At 40.7% G+C, this 20,529-nt stretch overlaps 1 protein-coding gene across 2 annotated transcripts in view; it reads right to left on the bottom strand.

Annotated features, from left to right (window-relative positions):
* Positions 1-20,529, bottom strand: part of MDN1 (midasin AAA ATPase 1) — a 165,535-nt gene that overhangs the window by 108,058 nt on the left and 36,948 nt on the right. For both annotated transcript variants that reach the window (XM_074990884.1, XM_074990885.1), the window contains exons 13-27: positions 20,351-20,463; positions 19,496-19,644; positions 19,353-19,413; positions 18,591-18,802; positions 17,226-17,329; positions 16,027-16,171; positions 13,131-13,227; positions 9,347-9,460; positions 6,996-7,143; positions 6,710-6,820; positions 5,558-5,709; positions 4,258-4,436; positions 3,481-3,689; positions 2,415-2,561; positions 1,621-1,762 (exon numbers count right to left, since the gene is read on the bottom strand). In XM_074990884.1, the coding sequence (XP_074846985.1) occupies positions 1,621-1,762; positions 2,415-2,561; positions 3,481-3,689; positions 4,258-4,436; positions 5,558-5,709; positions 6,710-6,820; positions 6,996-7,143; positions 9,347-9,460; positions 13,131-13,227; positions 16,027-16,171; positions 17,226-17,329; positions 18,591-18,802; positions 19,353-19,413; positions 19,496-19,644; positions 20,351-20,463 (2,083 nt within the window). The remainder of the gene's footprint in view (positions 1-1,620; positions 1,763-2,414; positions 2,562-3,480; positions 3,690-4,257; positions 4,437-5,557; positions 5,710-6,709; positions 6,821-6,995; positions 7,144-9,346; positions 9,461-13,130; positions 13,228-16,026; positions 16,172-17,225; positions 17,330-18,590; positions 18,803-19,352; positions 19,414-19,495; positions 19,645-20,350; positions 20,464-20,529) is intronic.

Genomic DNA, 20,529 nt, shown 5'->3' with positions numbered 1-20,529 from the left:
CAAGAGAAATTAGTGTGTTTGCTTTCCTCTTTCGAGTGTACTGGGATACAATCCTGACTAGTGAGTACATGCACCACTGCTGCCCTAGAATCTAGGGTGCCCTTTAGAGTAACCTTCAGTCTGGACTGCTCACAAACAGCCTCCAATGTTAAGTCACTCCCAACATGAAGTTTAGAGTTCCACTGCATCTTTCCACCAAGCCATTTGTTTCTGGGGGATGTGAGGTAGTCTTTAGTTGCATCACCCCACAACTTCTACAGCTCACAAAATAGCTGAGACATGAAATACGACCCCTGGTCACATAAAAAAAAGTCTCAAGGGAAACGCGCTCTGCTAAAGGTAGTGAAAAGGGCTCTTGCCCCAGATTCTGCTTCACTAGTACACAGAGCTACCACTTAAGGGTATCTAGTGGAAAAATCCACTATCAAGATGTATTTCTTTTCCTTTTGGGTAGGACATGGCATAGGACTCCACCATGTCCACTGTTAGCTTCAGAAGTGCCTCATATTTCAAGAAAGGGCATAGAGGAACTTTCTAGAACACTTTTGATTTCATTCACAAGACCTTCAATAATTACGTACATCTTTCCACATGCCTGGCCACTAGACATTTTTCTTTAATCGGATTAGGTTCTTTTGGGGGTGCAGAGAACAATTGTGTGCTAGCAACACTCTCCATGGTGGAAGGTGGGAACAACCAAATGCTTATAAGCATGTCCAGGGGTTGTTTTTCCCTGTAGATGTGCCTCCCCATACAACCTCCCATCATCTTCTTAAAAAATAATAATAATAATAATAATAATAATAATAATAATAATATCATCCTCATTTTCCTTTTCTGGGGCTCCCCATATAGCACTTCTTATGCTCTCTAGAATGGAATCCATCCCACATTCACCTACAAAAAGCTGGCAATGCTACAACCAGCCAGCTGCACCTTGGCTCGTACTAGCCTTGGATATGCTGTTGGGTGACACTCACACTCCCAGCCTCAGATTTTTTTCTTCAGAACTATATGTCCCATACTGCTTATACTCTCCTGAACAGTACGGATATACTGAGCCCATTATTCTTTTATGAGAATGATATGGTGACAATTTGTTTCCTCAAACGGAGTTACCAGTTACTTTAAAATTTCCAGCTCAGACCCATGCAACAGTGTCTCTATGTGGATGAAAACTCCTCTGTTTTTTTTCCCACCTTTGTTTGTTCTCCCTGCTTGATTTTTAATTTTTACTGCTTAAATGTAAATGAAGTCACACACACATTTCTTCCTTTGTTTAGGCCAGAGCTGACTTCTGCCTGGGCAGGACTCTGAGGTTTGGAACACGTTTGTAACTTCAGAGAAAGGAATCTTATAATGCCCCATGCAATGTTCCCACACACATTTTACCAGGACGATACGGACCAGCAAATTATGAGTTTTAAAATGACACCTTACAAGGCATACTTTGTACAGATATTATTACAATAGCATGTAGGATCTGAATATAGGGATGTAATCCATCACACAGTGTTATTGTTCAGTAATGAGGGGAGAGGACTTGTATTTGAAAAGTGGGATTGGAAAAAGATTTACATTAATAAAAAAATATATCATGAAGAACATACAAAGACCCACCATCATTTGCTAAATGTTGAAGCCAGTCATAATCCTTCTCCGTCTGTTCTGCCAATCTATATCTTTCAGCCCAGCGAAACAGATCTCGAAGAGTAATGAAACCATGCTTCCCTGCAAACACTGTTGAACCTCTGCGATAAGACTTCCAAGCAAGAAAAGAGGACAGTTAAAATTTAATATGCATTACTCATTCAAACAAACTTCAATGCACCTAAAACCTAATACGTTCCTAATCCAGCATCACACTTCAGTGGATTCTACAATGAAGTACACGAGGGTTGTGAAATTCACTTTTTTCCCCATGAATTTTTCCTCCAAGGTCTAAGAAAATGCAGTTCTAGACATGAGGAGAGAGGAGAAAGGTACCATAAGTTTCTATTGCTGCATTTGTTTTGAAAGAAGAAACTTCTTTTGGTAAGTAATCAGAGCTAAGTGGTTGTTAAAGAGGGAAAAGAAAAGGTCAATGAGCAACCAAAAATTTTCTTTTTAAAATTATAGTGTGTCCTTGATTAGGATGGCCTAAGAAATCACTATCATTCTATTTCAGCACCTAATGTCCTGAAAAAAAGAGGTTGTGTGGTATTTTTAAAAGCATTTAAACAAAAATTCAAAAGTGAGGCACTGGTAGCCATTAGACTTGTTTTTGTTCTGAAATAACTCACACTGAAAGAGTTTACTTAAGCCTGCAAACTTGAATTAGGCATTTCGCCATTGTTAGTCATACAATTTTTTAAAGGCCTTAATTTTACTTCTACATTATAAAGGGTGGTAGAAAAAAAAAATGACACCAATACCTGCAGATCCAGCATAACTTTGACGAGTTTACTGCAGTAAGAAGGTGGTAGACTGCATCGCTTATGAAGAATTGTTTCTAGCTCAGCACTTGGCAGCTCATCAAAATGCAGCTCCACAAAACGATTTCTGAAGGCTCTGGATAACACCTAAAATGCACATTTGGGAATGGTATTCTGAACTTTGCTTTACCCTTCTGATCCTTGTAAACTACAATCGGGCACATACTGCCTAAACGAGCCAATAATTTAGCTGGAAGGCTTGGTCTCTCTCTAAAGTACAGGTTCTCAGACTGGGAGTGCAGAATATAGTTGGAGGAAGGGGAACAGGTGTGAGAAGCTTTTGGGAAAAATACTTACTGCACACATTCAGAGCTGGGTAGCTGGAGAGAGGGGCGCCCGGGGGCGAGGATGCCTGACTGATATAGACACAAATTAGCAGGGCTGCAGTCATGTAAGTTTGAGCACCACCACTGTAGAATACATATTTGTTCTACTTAGTATAGGCCTCTCTATGGCATTCACAGTCCTAGTATTCGAGCACTTTATTATATATCCTCACAGCATTTTACAGATGGGAACTCAGACTCTCAGACACTAAGGGTACATCTACCCGGCAGCTGGAAGTATGATTTCCACTGCAGGAAGACAGCCTCACACTAACTCAGCTTGAGACAGCCGCCCCAGGTTGGACCTCTGGGGTAAGGTGTGCTTGGATCCGGGTAGCTACCCCAAGCCACTACCAACACGGCATAGTCTACACTATAATTTTAGCATGATGGTTCACAATGAGCTAGTGTGCATCTTCTCTGGGTGCTAGGCATCATGCCCCCAAGTTGCAGTGCAGCTACAGTCTAAGTGACATGCCCAAGCTCACAAAAGCAGGCAGAGTCCAGTGCCGTAGCTATAAAGCCATCTTCCCTTCCACTGCTTTGCACTTCCACCTTGTTCTCTGATATGTACGAAAGAGTTTCTGTGCCACAGCTCTCTGCACTCCTGAAAGAATAACCCGGTGAAGCTTTCTTCCTAATGGAACCATAACCAAAGGGAAGAGGAGAGAACAACAAACCTTTCTGCCCCCATACAGTCCTGGTGGATTCTGTGTAGCAAACAACATGAATTGAGGGTGTGCCCTGACAACTTCTTGTGTCTCTGTTATGAACAACTCTCTGTTATCATCCAGTAATCTATTGAGTGCCTCAAGAACATCTGTAGGTGCCAAATTCAGTTCATCAAGAATAATCCAGTAGCCTTTTCTCATAGCATCAATAAGGACACCTGGGAGGAAACACAAAAGGTTCTGTTCAAACCTTTTAAGGTAATCTGCATGACAATGTACAAAAAGTTCTGCAAAAGCAAGTAATCCTTGCAGATAGGTTTGTCTCAGAATGAAATAAATTAATCTTAACCCTATATCTGACCTAGAGAGGTGATGGAATCTCCATCCCTAGAAGTTTTTAAGTTCCAGCTTGGTAAAGCCCAGGCAGGATGATTAGTTAGGGCTGAACCCACTTTAGGCAGGGGGCTTGATTCAGTGACCTTCTGAGGTCCCTTCCAGCCCTAGGATTCTAAGATTCTATGAACCCACAGCAAAATGGTTAGCCGAACAAGCTGTTAAATCATTTAGCTTCTTCTGTCAGTGAAATGAACCAAAGAACAAGAAATGGAAGAATAAAGTAAAATATTTAACGTCATAATCACAGATCTGTAAACCTGAAATGACTACTTGAAGCTCATATTTGCACTGAATCAACTATGACTACAGAAAGAAAAAGCGTTTTCCCCCCTTATTTAACACATAAAACAGAAGAGAATTAGAGGTAAACGTGATAAGCAATAATCTCACCTTCCTTAAACATCAGCTTCCCAGAAGCATCTGATGTGTAACAGCCAACGTACTCCTGAATGTCAGTGTGTTCATGATTGTTAATCCGCACACAGTGGTTCCCACTAGCAGCAGCCAACCAACGAATTAAACTGGTTTTACCAACTGATGTTTCTCCTTGGATTAGCACCGGGTGAGTCCTTCAAGGATTAGCAAAGTCAATATTTTAGAAGCAGTAGTTTAGCTTGGCTAAGCAAAATATCCTGTACGCATATGAGAAGGCAATAATACATCTGTACTGTTTGAGATTGTCAGAGCCTCATGCAACACATTATCAAAAGGCTACAATTTAGCCTCTCAATGTCTCATTTACATTCACTCATCCAAAAAAAAAAAAAAAAAAAAAATATCGCACAGCCAGCCAGTGTCAAAGCCAGGGCACAATCTAAAATAGCTTTATTCCCATATGCTAACCACTATTCCACACTGCCTCGATTATCGTTTGTGATATCTGAGGCTAGTCTAAATCAGCACTGAAAAACTATTTTTAAAAACAAGCTTTAAAAGGACCTAGGTGAGAATGTATAGGACAAAATTTAGGCTGTTTAAGGACAAAGAAAAGCCGGTTTCATGTCCTCTCAAGCAGGCAGACAACTGGACTACAGTAGAACTTCAGCGATATGAATACCTGGGGAATAGAAGTTGGTTTTAACTCTGAAAGGTTCACAAAATGTTATGACTCTTCTTTCAAAAGTTTAACACTGATCACTGACTGAATACAAACTTTCCTATGAAAAAATGCTTCTTTCCCTTTAATTTTTAGTAGTTTACATTTAACATCAGTACTGTACTAGCTTTTTTATGTTTTTACATTTTTGGCTCTGCTGCTGCTGCCGCTGCCTAATTGTGTACTTCTCACTCCAAATGAGGTGTGTGGTTGACTGCTAAGTTAGTAACTCTGAGGTTTTCTGAACTCACGGTCTAAAGCTGGGCAAAGTGACATGCACACAGTCCCCACAACTGCCAACTACTGGTCAAAAGTCAGACTTGCAAATTGGCATGCAATCCCTACAGTGGGGTCAGGTGTAAAACAGAATTATTCTTTTTAGAAGAAGTATCTCATCAGTTTTAATCTTGATGTACATTCTAATCTATTAAGATTTAAGAGGCAACATTAAAGCCGAGTGGGTGACAAAGTTAATAGAAGTATAGAAATGTAATTAATGGAGGGAGGCAATCTCCTTACACATCAACCTGCATAGCAGAAATGTATACTGTCTTCTTAATTTTGTATTCTGACACAAAACTGAAACAAACGTACCCTGCAGACACAACTCTGACAATGTCTTTCAGATTGAGCTTAACAGAAGAAGTTAGTACATAAGTCTCATCTATCACAGGTTCCTTATCCCCTACTGAAATCCAGTAACCTTCTATCTGTACAGCTCTCCCTCCATGGGGTTCTGGCAGTGGCTGAAACACATTACAGAAAAAACAGATATACACATGCATTTCATATTGTTTTGTAACAACAGCTATTTTTGCATTACTGTAACATCTTCCACAAAGAGCACTTGGCACACATTAACTTAAATTAACAAGAAGTCCTGTGGCACCTTATAGACTAACAGACATTTTGGAGCATAAGCTTTTGTGGGCAAAGACCCGCTTTGTCAGATGCGTAAGATGAACTTAACCTTCAACATTCCTGTGATGTATTATGCCCATTTTCCCATTGTTGACTCCACGTAGGAATAAGTGACTAGTCCAATGTCAAGAGACTGTAGCAGAGCTGTGAACAGATCCCCAAATCCCCTGACTTCCAGTACTCAGCTGTAAAATAAAGTGCTACACTGAAAAATGACTTGTAGGAATTTCTGGAATTGAGGAGATCCAGAAATTTAGACAGCAAACATGGAGCAAACATGTTCCACTTACAAATAGGGGAAGCAGGTTTGCGTAATATTTGTTGGTGTTCAGAACGGATCCAACTCCTTCCTCCGCCCCACCCTTGCCACCTCCCCAAGACTCTGTAAAGGAGCGCGGGCTCTGGACCGCAGCAGATGTTGTGAGGTGCTGGCTCTAGACTGGGGCAGGGAACAATGTATGGGAAGAGGTGTAGGGCTTGGGGCTGGGCCAGGGATGAGTTCCTCCCCTGCATCTCCAGCCACTACTTCAGAATTAGAGTCATCAGCACTGAAGCTGGTCTGCTCATACCCTGAAAATTGGCCAAGATTCAGTCACAGACAAGTTCTTCACATCCTTTCAATGTTTTCAAATGAAAGAACAAGTCAACTAGGAAAACTTCATGATTAAGCCATACAGTTCAAAGTAAATAAACATTATCGGAAACAAACATTAGGATAAATATTAATTTTTAGTATTTTAGATCTTTTAAAAGCATTGAAGTGTGGCCAAAAGAAAATTCATATAAAAACAGTCTCTGATAACACAAATATTCAGAAGTTCCCACCTGCTTAAGGAGGCTTTTGATATTGCCAGAGACAATATTCTGGCAAATTAGCTTCTGAACTATTGGGTGAGAAACTCTGTCAAGCTGCGTCAGGAAGCCCAAGCAAAAGCCCTGAAAGAATAAAGTTGTTTTTTATTGTGAAGTGACAATTTAATGTTTAATTTTTAAGGCATTGGTTGATATCTGATGCCCTTAGAAAATGTGATTTTCTAGTAATCCTTTATCTGAGTAGATTTTGTAATGAATATACACACTTAGGAATAAAACTGTACACAAAGATCATTACCTCATACAGTGAGCGCTGTATGTTATTACATGGATTAGATGCTGCAAATCTCAAAGCCCTGCAAAGTGTACGAAGGCTGTAATGAGGTCTATGGCCAGTCCCATCCATCAGTTTTGTTTCGGACTCCTTTCTCACAGATAAATAAAAGCTACAAAAGAAAGAGTTAAAACACTTATGTTTATTTCATGGTTGCTGTAGAGTTAATTTCTAGCATCAAAACATCACCCTGAAGGATTTAATCTCTGTACAGGAACATTCAAAATAGCCTCTGCCTTCAACTCTTTCCTCAGAAGGCATAAATTGAATTCACTGCACACTGTTGCAATAGCGCCGACTCCAGCATGCACTGAAGTCCAGAAAGTCAAGAACAAACTATTAGGGTGCGTCTACACTAGGAAACTCCGCCATGAAGCCACTGAGACCCCATGCCCGTCCCAGGCTGGGATGAAGGAGGAGGGTTGGTCAGATGCGTGTCAATGCGCTGACTGTCAAACAATAATACGAATGAAATCTGATGCCAGTACAACTAAATGTTAAAAGATGCCAGCTCGGATGTCACCCGGATAAACAAGGTACAAGATACCAATTGAGCGATTTGGGTTGGGTCGATAAGTTGGCTACCAAAAGAAAATTACACTGAACACATATAGATCAAAAAGTGCCTTGGGTGGTGCTGGAGTTATACGGAGTGGATAGCAGATTGATACGGTTGTTGAAAAATATCAATGATAATGCGGAGGCAGCGGTGAGAACACACGGAGAGTTGGAAAGTTGGTTTAAAACAAGTAGAGGTAGAAGACAAGGAGATCCAATATCACCAAGTATCTTTATCGCACATCTGGAGAGAGCGATGGACAAAATCAAGGAAGAGAGAGAATGGATATCTGTGCACAGGAAAAGAATTAACAACTTGAGGTTCGCGGATGATATAGTTATCATTGAGGAAGATGAGGAGAAGCTAGCGAAAACAGCGTAGGTGTTAAAGAAGGGAAGCGGTACGGACTGATTATGAACATCAATCAAACAAAAACAATGGTATTTGGAGATAAGGACATAGGAAGGAAGATCAGTGTCGAAGGTATTGAACTAGAAAATGTAGACAAGTTCACATATCTAGGGAGCACCATAACATATGATCCAGACTGTAAGAAGGAACTAGCAACTAGAAAAGTGAAAGCAAGAGAGAGTCTGAAGGCGATGGATAAGATCTGGAAAAGCAAAGCAATTAGCTTAAGAACAAAACGGAGTGTCTTGAAAACATGTATTCAGCAGCATGTTGTACAGATGTGAGACATGGGTGATAACGAAAGATTCGAAAAGAAGAATATTGGCGTTCAAAAGGAGTTATAGAAAGATTCTGAGAATAGGATGGATGCAGAAGGTCACCAATGAAAAATTATATAGGAAGATACAGCCGAAAGAGAACCTGCTGCAGAAGGTTATAAAATGGAAGCTACAACTATTTGGACATATTTGCAGAATGAACGATGAACGAAAAATCAAGACCCTAGTATTCGGCATAATGGATGGGTCGAATAGGAGAGGCAAACCCCACAGAGACTGGATAGATGATGTAGTAGATTGGTGCGGAGCTAGTCTACAGAAACTAAGCCACTTTGCATTGGATAGGGAAAGATGGAAGGAAATAGTGAGAGAGGCATCAGACACTAACGGGCACTGAGCCCATGGTTATTGATGTTGATGTACACTAAGAACTAATTTTGAAGTTAGGCACTATTTCAAAGTAGCCAGCAGAGGGTCCACACACATTTTTCCCTTACTTCAAAGTTACCTTTGAAGTAGAGAGCCCAACTTCAAAGTCCTTACTCCATTCCCGGGAATGTAGGGTGTGTGTAGATGCTCAACTTGGAAGTTGTTTACTTCGATGTACAAAAACGTTATTTTTTTAGTGTAGACACGTCCTTAATGTTTTAAATGAGACATTTAGATTGTCCCAAAAAATGGGTCTGTGGACATTTAAAACACTGGTTACAACATGTCTGCTCTAGGAGGAAAGAGATTTTGTGACATGAAAACATCTCCACAAGTGACACACACACATATAGTTTGAAGGAGATATCCCATCTAACCTCCCAGAGAAAGGAAAAGACTGCTGCTATAATCCCCTCTAACTGGCAATGTCATTTTGTTTTGGAGTGGGGACAGAAGAAAGGAAGATAACAGCAACAAAAGAACACATAAAAACCACCCGAGAATAGGGAGGTTGGGTGTCATTCTTCAAGAACCTAAGGCGAGGAAGGTTAATAGATAATAAATAGTAGTCTGTAATTACGTATTTTCTTTTATGGCTTATTCCAGTGAGGTGTCATAAAAATACGAACATGACTTACTTCATGATTCCTTGTACGGTGTTTTTGCTCACATTCAAGCCTTTCAGATAGTCCGTGATAAGAATCAACAAGTCTCCTTCGTTCTGCAGTTCTTCTACATAAAGTTCAGTAAACCTAGGAGAAAAATTAAGCTATAATACTTAAGGCAAAATTTCATTAAATACTGATTAATAGCTCACAAAACTGAACACCAAAGATCTACTACATATTTAAGAGAGTTTGTGCGTGTCTGCCTGTGACTCCATTTGCTCAAGAACTCCTCTGAAATGGTAAAAATTTGGTACACAGCTTCCTCTTATCCTCACTTAAAGCAAGGTTAGGGTTTGATTGTGTCAGGAAAAAGGAATATGCCTGGAATGTGATTGTTTTCCATAGTATGGAAAGGAAGACCAAGGACGGGGTAGGGCCATTGCTCAGTGAGGAGGGAGAAACAGTAACGGGGAACTTGGAAATGGCAGAGATGCTTAATGACTTCTTTGTTTTGGTCTTCACAGAGAAGTCTGAAGGAATGCCTGACATAGTGAATGCTGGTGGAAAAGGGGTAGAGTTAGTTTTTGAAATAAAAAAAGAACAAGTTAAAAACCATTTGGAAAAATTAGATGTCTGCAAGTCACCAGGGCCTGATGAAATGCATCCTAGAATCCTCAAGGAGCTGACAGAAGAGGTAGCTGAGCCGTTAGCTCTCATTTTTTGGAAAGTCATGGGAGACAGGAGAGATTCCAGAAGACTGGAAGAGGGCAAATATAGTGCCAATCTACAAAAAGGGGAACAAGAACAACCCAGGAAATTACAGGCCAGTCAGCTTAACTTCTGTGCCAGGAAAGGTAATGGAGCAGGTAGTTAAGGAAGTCATCTGCAAGCACTTGGAAGGTAGTAAAGTGATAGGGAACAGCCAGCATGGTTTTGTAAAAAACAAATCATGTCAAACCAACCTGATAGCTTTTTTTGACACGATAACGAGACTCGTAGATAAGGGAGAAGCAGCGGATGTGGTATACCTAGACTTTAGTAAAGCATTTGATACGGTCTCACGTAATATTCTTATCGACAAACCAGGCAAGTCCAACTTAAATGGGGCTGCAATAAGGTAGGTGTATAACGGGCTGGCTAATCGTACCCAAAGGGTAGTTGTTGATGGTGCTCAATCCTGCTGGAAAAGCATAACAACAAGTGGGGTTCCGCAGGGGTGTTTTGGGACCAGTTCTGTTCAATATCTTCATTAATGATTTGGATATTGGCATAGAAAGTACGCTTATTAAGTTTGCAGATGATACCAAGCTGGGAGGGGTTGCAACTACCTTGGAGGATAGAGTCATAATTCAGAATGATCTAGATAAATTGGAGAAATGGGCTGAAGTAAACAGGATGAAGTTTAATAAAGATAAATGTAAGGTGCTGCACTTAGGAAGGAATAATCCATTTCACACATACAGAATGGGAAAAGAGTCTAGGAAGGAGTACAGCAGAAAGGGATCTAGGGGTTCTAGTAGATCACAAGTTAAATATGAATCAACAGTGTGATGTTGTTGCAAAAAAAGCAAACATGATTCTGGGATGCATTAGCAGGTGTGTTGTGAACAAGACACGAGAAATCATTCTTCCGCTCTACTCTGAGCTGGTTAGGCCTCAGCTGGAATATTGTGTCCAGTTCTGGGCACCCCAATTCAAGAAAGATGTGGAGAAATTAGAGAAGGTCCAGAGAAGAGCAACTAGAATGATAAAAGGTCTGGAGAACATGACTTATGAAGAAAGGCTGAAAGAACTGGCCTTGTTCAGCTTGGAAAAGAGAAGATTGAGGGGGGACATGATAGCGGTTTTCAGATATCTTAAAGGGTGTCATAAGGAGGAGGGAGAAAACTTGTTCTTCTTGGCCTCTGAGGAGAGAACAAGAGGCAATGGACTTAAGCTGCAGCAAGGGAAGTTTAGGTTGGACATTAGGAAAAAGTTCCTAACTGTCAGGGTGGTCAAGTACTGGAATAAGTTGCCAAGGGAGGTTGTGGAATCTCCCTCGCTGGAGATATTTAAGAACAGATTAGATAGATGTCTATCAGGGACGGTGTAGATAGTGGTCGGTCCTGCCGTCGGGGCAGGGGACTGGACTCAATGGCCTCTCGAGGCCCCTTCCGGTCATAGTGTTCTATGAAAGGAGCTGCTAGGAGGGCAGTTACACTACAGCGTGAGCAGATGGGCGCAGGCACACCAGTAAGACAGTAGCTGGTTGAAGGAAGGGCGCTGAATGTTGCTGGCCACAGTTTAGTTCCCATGCTGGTGTGCTAGGCATGCTTATCTGTTGTATCCCCCCTGGCCCACCACTACCCTGTGCTGGCCCCCAGTCCCCTGAGCTCAGGGCTGTCCTTACAAATTATGGGGCCCTACACAACTGAGGTCCCTACCAGCTTCTGCTGATTTCCAGGTGCTCCTCTCCCCTCCCTCCTCTCCTGCAAGGACCTGGGGCTTCCCTCCCACTCCCCCCATGCGGCTCCTGAACCCCGACCTTCTGCTCTGAGCCTTCCCCACCTCCCAAAGCCCCACACTGAGGTCTCCTGCACCAACTCCCTGCCTTCTATCCCAACTCCAGCACTTCCACTCCCTGCTCTGAGCGCCTCCCCTGCACCGCCCACCACATGTCTCCCAGACTCAAGCCCTGACTCTGGCATACCCAGCCCCTGGCCTGAGCCTCCGCCACACCGCCCAGTCCCCTGGCCTGGGCCCTCTATCCTCTGCCCTGATTCCTGTACCTGCCACCCCCTTTCCCCTCACACACCCAATCCCTTGTATTCAGTCCCCCAACCCCTGCCCTGAGCCTTCCTCCACACCTCACAGACCCTGCTATGATTCCTGCACCCCCCAAACTTCCAGACCCCTGCCCTAAGCCCCTCCTTAAGTACCCGAACAACTTTGAGTGAATGCATAGTATAGCACAAGCAGCAAATCAAATATGGGTTTTGCCAACATCAAGATATACTTACTTGATATACAAATTTTGACTGACCTGAAAAATTCGTACCTAACTACAGGCAAATTATTACATTGCTTAAGTACAAAGTATTAATATGCATATTGGTTTATACAGTCTACCAACTTACATTCACCCTACAAGAAACATGCTTCTAAAGGGAGTTTGCAGTACACAGTTCCAAACGGCAGTTACTGAAAATAAATCATTGGCGTAGCAAGGCAGCCTTTGAATATGGGCTCTCTATCACACAACTCTATTCCACTCCTCAGCTGTGAAACAAATCACATACCCAGTTTTGAGAGAGAACAAAAATTGGGTAACTGGGCAACAAAATGGCAGAAGATATTCAATGTTGATAAATGCAAAGTAACACTCATTAGAAAGTATAATCCCACATATTGTATATATTAAAATGAGGCCTAAATTAGCTGTCACTACTCAAGAAATATCTTGAAGTCATTGTGGACAGTGAATGAAAACATCCACTCAATGTGCAGAGGCAGTCAAAGCAGCTACACTAGCAGCAAAGAATCTACTTTAAATTTAGCTGCTGAAATGATCTTCTAACCACTCCAATTTACATTTAAGGAATAACTCCTAAACAATTACCAAACCAGCTCTTTAGGTTCTGCATCTGCAGTACAGCAGTTTCCTCCAGCTACTCAATCAGCAGCCTTAACTATCCTATAACATACATGTCTCAAAATGTCTATCTCCCAGGTCTTCAAACAAGGGCACTGCACCATTCATGCTGAATCATGAGGCTAATCAAATTTCAAAACAAAGAGCTGCTTAACTATTTTACAGTCCATTCTTTTTTTCTACCTGTTTCTTATTCCTGGAGGTAGATTTCTCTTTCCAATATCCGTAGCTGGATTCATGCAGGCAAACAAGCGAAAATCAGGGTGACGCATCAGAGGTTCTAAAAAGAAAAAGATGTTTCATTTCTACTCTCAAACACAGAAATGCAAATAAAAATGCTACAATGTAAAGCATTAACTTCCTGGTTAATCCAAGATAGTTTAAATCCCTCCTTTGGATCACTAATCCATTGTTACCTGAACGCCACTGTTAAAAGCTTTCAGTGATTCACCCAGTCCTGAGGAGTTAAAATATGTCTAAAACAGTGGGATAATGAGCACTACAGAGATAGGAGTTTCTGAAATGCAATAATACGTTGCACATTTTAATCCATGTAGACTCCGGAAGTGTCTACTAACTAGTTCCCTGAGCACCTTAACCCAGCAGAGGTCACGCAGGTAGGGAAGTTTCACCTAATAAGCCAGGGGCAAAGCCAAGAACTGAACCCAGGTCAGAGTCACAATCCAATACCCTGTAGACTACATAGTCTATCCAATGTACTGAGTTTCTTCTACATCACACATGAAGACATGAAATATCGCTTCAGGGTTTTCAGATACCTGTTCAGAAGAGGGGCTAACAAACAAGAACAGCAGCAATTTTTGCAGAATGAATACACTGGAGCTTTGGTGTAAGTACAGTGTTCTGCTCTCACATGAACAGGGGAAGTCATACTGGCAGTGCATTTCTCTTTCATCCCTTGTAGGGGAAAGATTTTGCAGTGATTATTTTACGCCACATGGGAACAAGAGTTGGCCAATTCAAATGACTCTGATGCTACAGAATGGCAAGAGGGACCGTAAAGTAAACTGGCAGCTACATTTTGCATGAGTTGATGTTTGCACAGTCTTTGGTTATAACACAACATCATATTGCTGTAATGTAATCCAGAGGTGATACAACTTTAATCAGGTACCACCCACTTTAGGAAAGATGTGAAAAAACAAGAGAGTCCAGAAAAGTGTGAAAAAAGAAAATTTATAGAAACCAGAACTGAACATTTTATTCAAGATGTGCAAGTACCACAGATGTATATAGATAAAATATAGTGGCATTGTGGCGTTTACTGTCTTATTATGCACCCTCTCCCTAATGTTTCCTAGTGACATCAAGATTTCTTTGAGTGTTAATAGATAATTTAGCCCTATGATTCTGTATATATTGTGTTTACGTGTTATATTTTCCAATATGCAATACTTTGCATTTATCAGCTCAGAGTTTCATCTGGTGGGTGGGTGGTTTTTTGCCCAGTTATCCAGTTTTGTGAGAGTAAAGCTTTATAGAGTTTTTTTGGACTTATCAAATAATTCTATATTCTCTGCAAACTTTGCCACCTTACTGTCTATACCTTTTCCCAGATCACTTGTGAATACATTGAACAGCACTAGTTGCAGTACAGTTCCTATTTAGCTCTCTTCATTGTTAAAAACAGACCATTCGTTCCTACTCTTTGTTTCCTGCTTTTAATGCATTATTGATCCATGAGATGACCTTCCTCTTATCCCATGACTGCTTAGTTTGCTTAAAAGCCTTAGGGATGGACCTTATCAATGGCTCTCTTAAAAGCCAAGTACACTATATCCACTGGATCACCCTTGTCCACATCTGTTGATCCTCACAGAACTCTTAACAGATTGGTAAGGAATGATTTCCCTTTACAAAAGCCATGGTGACTCTTCCCCAAATTGTGTTGATTTATTCTTTAATATAGCTCCAACCAATTTGCCTGGTACTAAGTCAGGTTTATTGGCCTGTAGTTGCCAGGATCACCTCTGGAGCATTATTTAAAAGTTGTCATCACATTGGCTATTCTCCAGCCACCTTATGCAGAAATTGATTGACAAGATAGGTTATGTACCATGTGACAAAAATTAACTGGTCTATTAATCCTTTGCAAGTGAAATTTAGATTAGATACTAGGAAAAGCTTTCCAACTATAAGGGTAGATAAGCTCTAAGAGAGAGACTTCCAAAGGAGATTTTTAAGAACAAGTTGGATGAGCACATGTCAGGAACAGCCTAGGTTTACTTGGCCGTGCCTCAGAGCAGAAGACTGGATCTCAAAGTGTCCTGAGGTCTCTTCCAATTCAACAATTTTATGGTTACGTTAATTTGTAGCTGGCAAGAGAATACACGTTTTTGGTCTTAAACACCCAGTCTCATCCTTCCAGGAAAACAAGAAAAAAAAGCATTTGTGGACACAGCTGCTATTTGGACATTCTGAAAGAGTAAACACCACAACAGGACCCCAAGGTTGCAAATAAGACAACAAAAGAGACCTGAGCATTTTCTTCATTCAAAGGGGTGGGTTTACCTCACGATCACTTCTGCCACACCTTGTTATTCAAGTCCTGATCTTGGCTAAACAATGGCAGTTAAGCTTCTTTACCAACCAGGTACACAGAATTCAGTGTCATCAGCACCCTGGTGTCACTGCCCTCCAAATCATCATCCTGCCCCCCAACTTGGCTTACAAAACACAATTATTAACACTGTTGCCAGACACCAAAATACAGGCTGAACCACTCTAATCCAGCACTCTCTGGTCTGGCACCATCCATGGTCCAGCATGATAGCTGACCATACCCATGGTAAGTAGACATCCGGCTAAGCTTCCCACAGCCTCAAAGATTGTTTACCACCACCAGTCGTGGCTCTCAGCATTCTGTGCTGTTATGTAGCTCTAATTTACCCCTAAACATCTTCTCAGAGCCAGGTAAGGAGCGGAAATGTTGGCAGTGCTGCTGGACAACACTGACCTCCCATGGTTCGGCAAATTCTCTGGCTCAACATTGATCAAGTCCTGAGAGTGCTGGACTAGAGAGGTTCACCTGTACAGCAAACAATCATACTAATATTACCTGTGTCTCCTCTGTCTAGTAAAACCAGCGAGCCAGATGATCCTTCTAGTAAGCCACTCAGGCATTCTAAAGTCTCTGCAGCAGCCAAATTAATCTCATCCAGTAAAATCCACTCTCCTTTCTTCACCGTCTGGGCCAGAGTACCCTAAAAATGGACCAATTCAATGTTAGCTGTTGTACCATTGAAGATATATGTAACATCTGCTGAGGCTGTAAACACAAAATTACACCCTATCTTGTAATCTCTAGATTGTCTACATGAACGAAAAAATCAAATTCCACTTCAGCAAGCAATTAGTAGGCAAAGAAAAAAAAAAAAAAAGCATCAGACAACTGGTTTTTTTACTCTCCTTGGTTAGAGATCACTTTTTCTGCAACCTTCAAAAAGTTACTCTAACTTGCTCTTGGACACTCATTTCTAGCAGAGTTAAATTTTTGTGGTTTGTGCATGAGCATTAATTAGACTGTAGCATATTTATTATCGTGCTGCCCAGGCACTGGTGTCAGGAATGCTATAGAAATGAATCAATTTTCTGTTTTACTGTAATGTCAACCTTGTAAAAACTATGGTCATTTGTTCCTCAGCCAACAGTATGCACTGTTAACTGAAAACCTATTAGACCAAGCAGAACATTTTTCAGCAAATTTTTGTTTAAATGACTTGTCAAGAATTTAGATAACTCAAATAGACCTTTTATGTGCGATGTCAAGTTACTAAAATTAAAAGGATCATCTAAAATATCAAAATGGATTTGGGAAATTATAACAATAGAAAACCTAACATAGTTCTCCTGAACTATTTATACAAGTCTTTGTATGTACTTTAATCTTAACTTTATATTTTTATCTTATGTAGAAATCCAGTGGAAGAACTTCATGGAGTCATTTGAACCTCAAATTTTCCTGATGTTGTTTTCCTGTTCTCCCTGTGCACCACTATAGAGGGCATGAAGATGATTCATATTCTTGTGTCAAAGCAAGTATAGCTTTCTCAGACCATCAGTACGTTTCTTGTTAACCAAATAAACCATACTCTCTAGCCATCGCAGACGCATGAAAAATAGTGCATCCAAGTCCACACTTTCACTGTTTGTAAACTTTTGCATAATAGAAAATTGGTTAAGTGCTCTTGTAACTGTTAAGTACTCCTCCCTCCCCCGCCTTCCTAGCCCCAGGTCATAACGCAAATATTTAAATACCTCTACAAATGCAAACATCAAAGAATTTTCTGTCATTTTCATCTGTTGATGTGCATGGTTCAGTCTAAGTCCAAATGCTTCCCACTTTTCTTTTAGTTGTGAGACTAGAAACAAAATAAATTTGATTTTTTTTTTTAGCATTAGAATGATAACATAAAACACACAAACTATGTTTCTTGATAATATTCCAGTACTCTTACCCAGCCATCATAATATTTTGGTTTCTCAACAAGTGGTCACTGCCACATAACATCACAATCTCTGACATGGATAGCTTTGGAAATTTATTTTCTATTGTGCATTACTTTTCATTTGCATTTACACTTTACTCACTTTTTGTTTTGTCTCTGAGGATTATTAAAAATGGTCTTTAACATTCCCCTGAAAAATGCTCACCTCTGTGTCAGCTTGTGGCTTTTTAAAAAAAAAAAGTACCTGAATACCTAAAGAGAACCAGTTCAAGAAAGGGCTAGAAAATTTACATAATGAATTCCGTTTACCTCACAGTGAAAAAGTTATTATATGTCTTAGTATGGTACTTATGAGCCCTAGTCACAAACTAGGATTCTGTATTACTCAGCGCAGCACAAAAATAGAACAAAAAATGGTCCATATCTCTGAAGCCTTACCATGTAAATGTAAGGCCAAAAAAAAAAAAAATTGACAGATGGGCCCACACAAGGAAGCCAAAAGACATCGCTCAGCATGATGAAGTGCACAAAGTGAGGGTGGTCACTTTTGGGTGGGGTGGGGGGCATAAAATTTCATAAGGGGGGGGGGGACACAGCACGATTGGCTGCTGAGTCTCAGGCTCATCCATCTCACTAAAAATGCTGAGATACATTGCTGTTTTTCTGTAAAATGTATTCATATTTATTTACCAATTACAGTTTTTACATTCTACCTATTTTATTCTACATTCAAAAAGGGTTTTTTTTCATATGAACATAATCTAAATGTCCATCTGGATTACATCAGACTGGTTGGGGAGGGGGGGCGATAGGGGCTGCTAATTGCAGGGACGGAAAGTGGGGCCTGATGTAAAAAGTTTGTTCACCCCTGTGATAAGCAATAGTCTGAGCATACCAGTGGCCTCTGGTGAAGACAAACCATTTATGTTTGATGCACTAGAAAAGGGGAAACTCAGTGGACAGATGCAAAGAGAGGGGGTGACCTGGCCGAAGCGACAGGATTGGAGAATGATCATTACAGCAGCATTCTGAATACATAAGAGTGAGGCAATATTGTGTTAGTCATGGCCTGAGATGATGAAGATTTAGAAACTGGTAAGATTTAGAAACTGTTGTCTGCTTTGTGCAACAAGTCACTGTTAATCGTCAGTGTTTGCTTTCACTGAATTCTTACCTGATGAGTTTTCTTTTGCTTCCTTTTTCATGGCTGATTTGTGAACATGCTGCATTAATTTGAGTAAATCATGCCAACGTTTCTGTCTGTAACACATCTGGATGTGACCCAAGAAAGTCTGATTTTGCTTCCTGGAAAACGTCTGAGAGAAGAGCTCCTCAAAAGCCTCTCGTAAGGGCAGCCAAATCAATTTATTGTCCACTGGCTTATAGCTGGGCAGAACCAAGAGAGACATTAGTTACTTGCCAAATGGCCAAGTGGTAGCTCCCACCAGCTCCCGTGAAATTTGTGTGAGTGTGAAATTTGTGTGTGACAAAGTGTGAGCCCCTGAACTGAAGATGTTTGAGACCATGCAGAAATCCAGAACAATTATAAACTAGCATCTTATTTGCTTATTAGATTTGAAATGGCATATGTATACTTGCTCCTTAGAAAGCGATTTTATACAAACCCTGCTGCAGTAACAGGCAATTCATCCTTCCTACTGAGACCAAATACCTACTAGCTATTTTGCTAACTGTATGTACTGGGTAATTATGCCCCCCCAAAGCAGCTGTGCATTGCACACTTGTTCACAGAATTTAGTTGGGCCATTTAAGAGCACAAGCTCTAGACTGCTAGTCATGATAGCGGGGCTCTTATTCAATGAAACATCTCCCTGGTTACTCATTTCTATGAGTTACCTTATAATCAAATATGCTTGAATAAGAGCCTGCACTGACATCTTTTCAATTGTTTGTGTCAACTAATTCAACGACTCACCCTCCAAGCAGATCTGCAGTGTCACTCTGTTGGTTCATATTGATCACCCTCAGATGATGTCCTTGACGCAAAACAAAATGAAGTCATCATTCATGTATTTCTATTGCCTCTGCACAAAGTATAATATTCATACTGTATTTTACCTGTAATATGAGCAAGGTATTGGACAGTTGAGGTTTTGCCAGTTCCTGTTTCACCCACTAACAGCACAGGCTCTCCTCTGTCAACACACACAGCCAGCTGTTCAATCAATACTGAAGACGGGCGTGTGGCAGCAAAAGTTTGCTTTTCCCTGCCAAGCCAGAGAAAGCAGCTGTTAAGGACAAGATCCCTCAAGAAACTCTCACTTCAATTTTTTCCCCCCACTTAGCATTGCAACTAAAGTTTTGACTTTTAAATGTGAAGATATGTCTAACAGAAACAGTTCTGAGATATGAGTTTAGGTACCAGATTAGACATGTTAGTTTTTTTTTTTCTATTTACAGCTCAGAAATTTAGGCTTTTACGTTACATTATTGATTTTCTTTTAAAAAAAAAAAAAAGGGGGGGGGGGGTGGGGGAGGGAATTCTCACAAGAAACCTTGGTTTTTACACTTCCCTCTTCCCTACCAGCTGAGTGACTATCAACAAAGCAGCTTTCAGTGTTGCATCCTGCAAATGCTCTGTGAAGTCAGAGTTGCTGTTGCCACCACCCAACAGCTTATCATAAGGGTAATAACATTTCCAGCGCAAGCCTTATGTCAGGATATTCTAATTTGAAAAGTGCAGAGAATCTCTATCCTTGGTTTGTTAGAGATCTCATGCTGACATCTCAGTCCCAATAGAAGATTTTGGTATCAAAAACAGACAGCCTTATTCTTTTGCTTAAAATGATGTTGACAGACTACTTGAAAAGGCAGCTTTTATGCTTTAGGTTTCATTCATTCAATTCCAATATCAAAATGTATAGCTCCCAAGGAAAAAAACATACAGGAAGGGGGAGCTATAATCACCTTTACCTTTGTGTAAGAAGTGTCTGAGTTTGCTTCCGCAAGAGCTGCACTCTTCCCACAATGACTTCATGTTCCCTTATTCGAATCTCTGGTTTGTGAAGCTGACAGTAAAACTCTGCCTGCATAGAAAGCATTATTACTCCCACTGGCTATGTCTACACTACCACCCTCCTATGGAGGGAGGA

Source organism: Carettochelys insculpta, chromosome 3 (genome assembly GCF_033958435.1).
Source record: "Carettochelys insculpta isolate YL-2023 chromosome 3, ASM3395843v1, whole genome shotgun sequence".
Lineage (NCBI taxonomy): Eukaryota > Metazoa > Chordata > Testudines > Carettochelyidae > Carettochelys > Carettochelys insculpta.
Note: the sequence above shows the minus strand (reverse complement) of the source record. Positions and strands in the feature narration are given on the sequence as shown.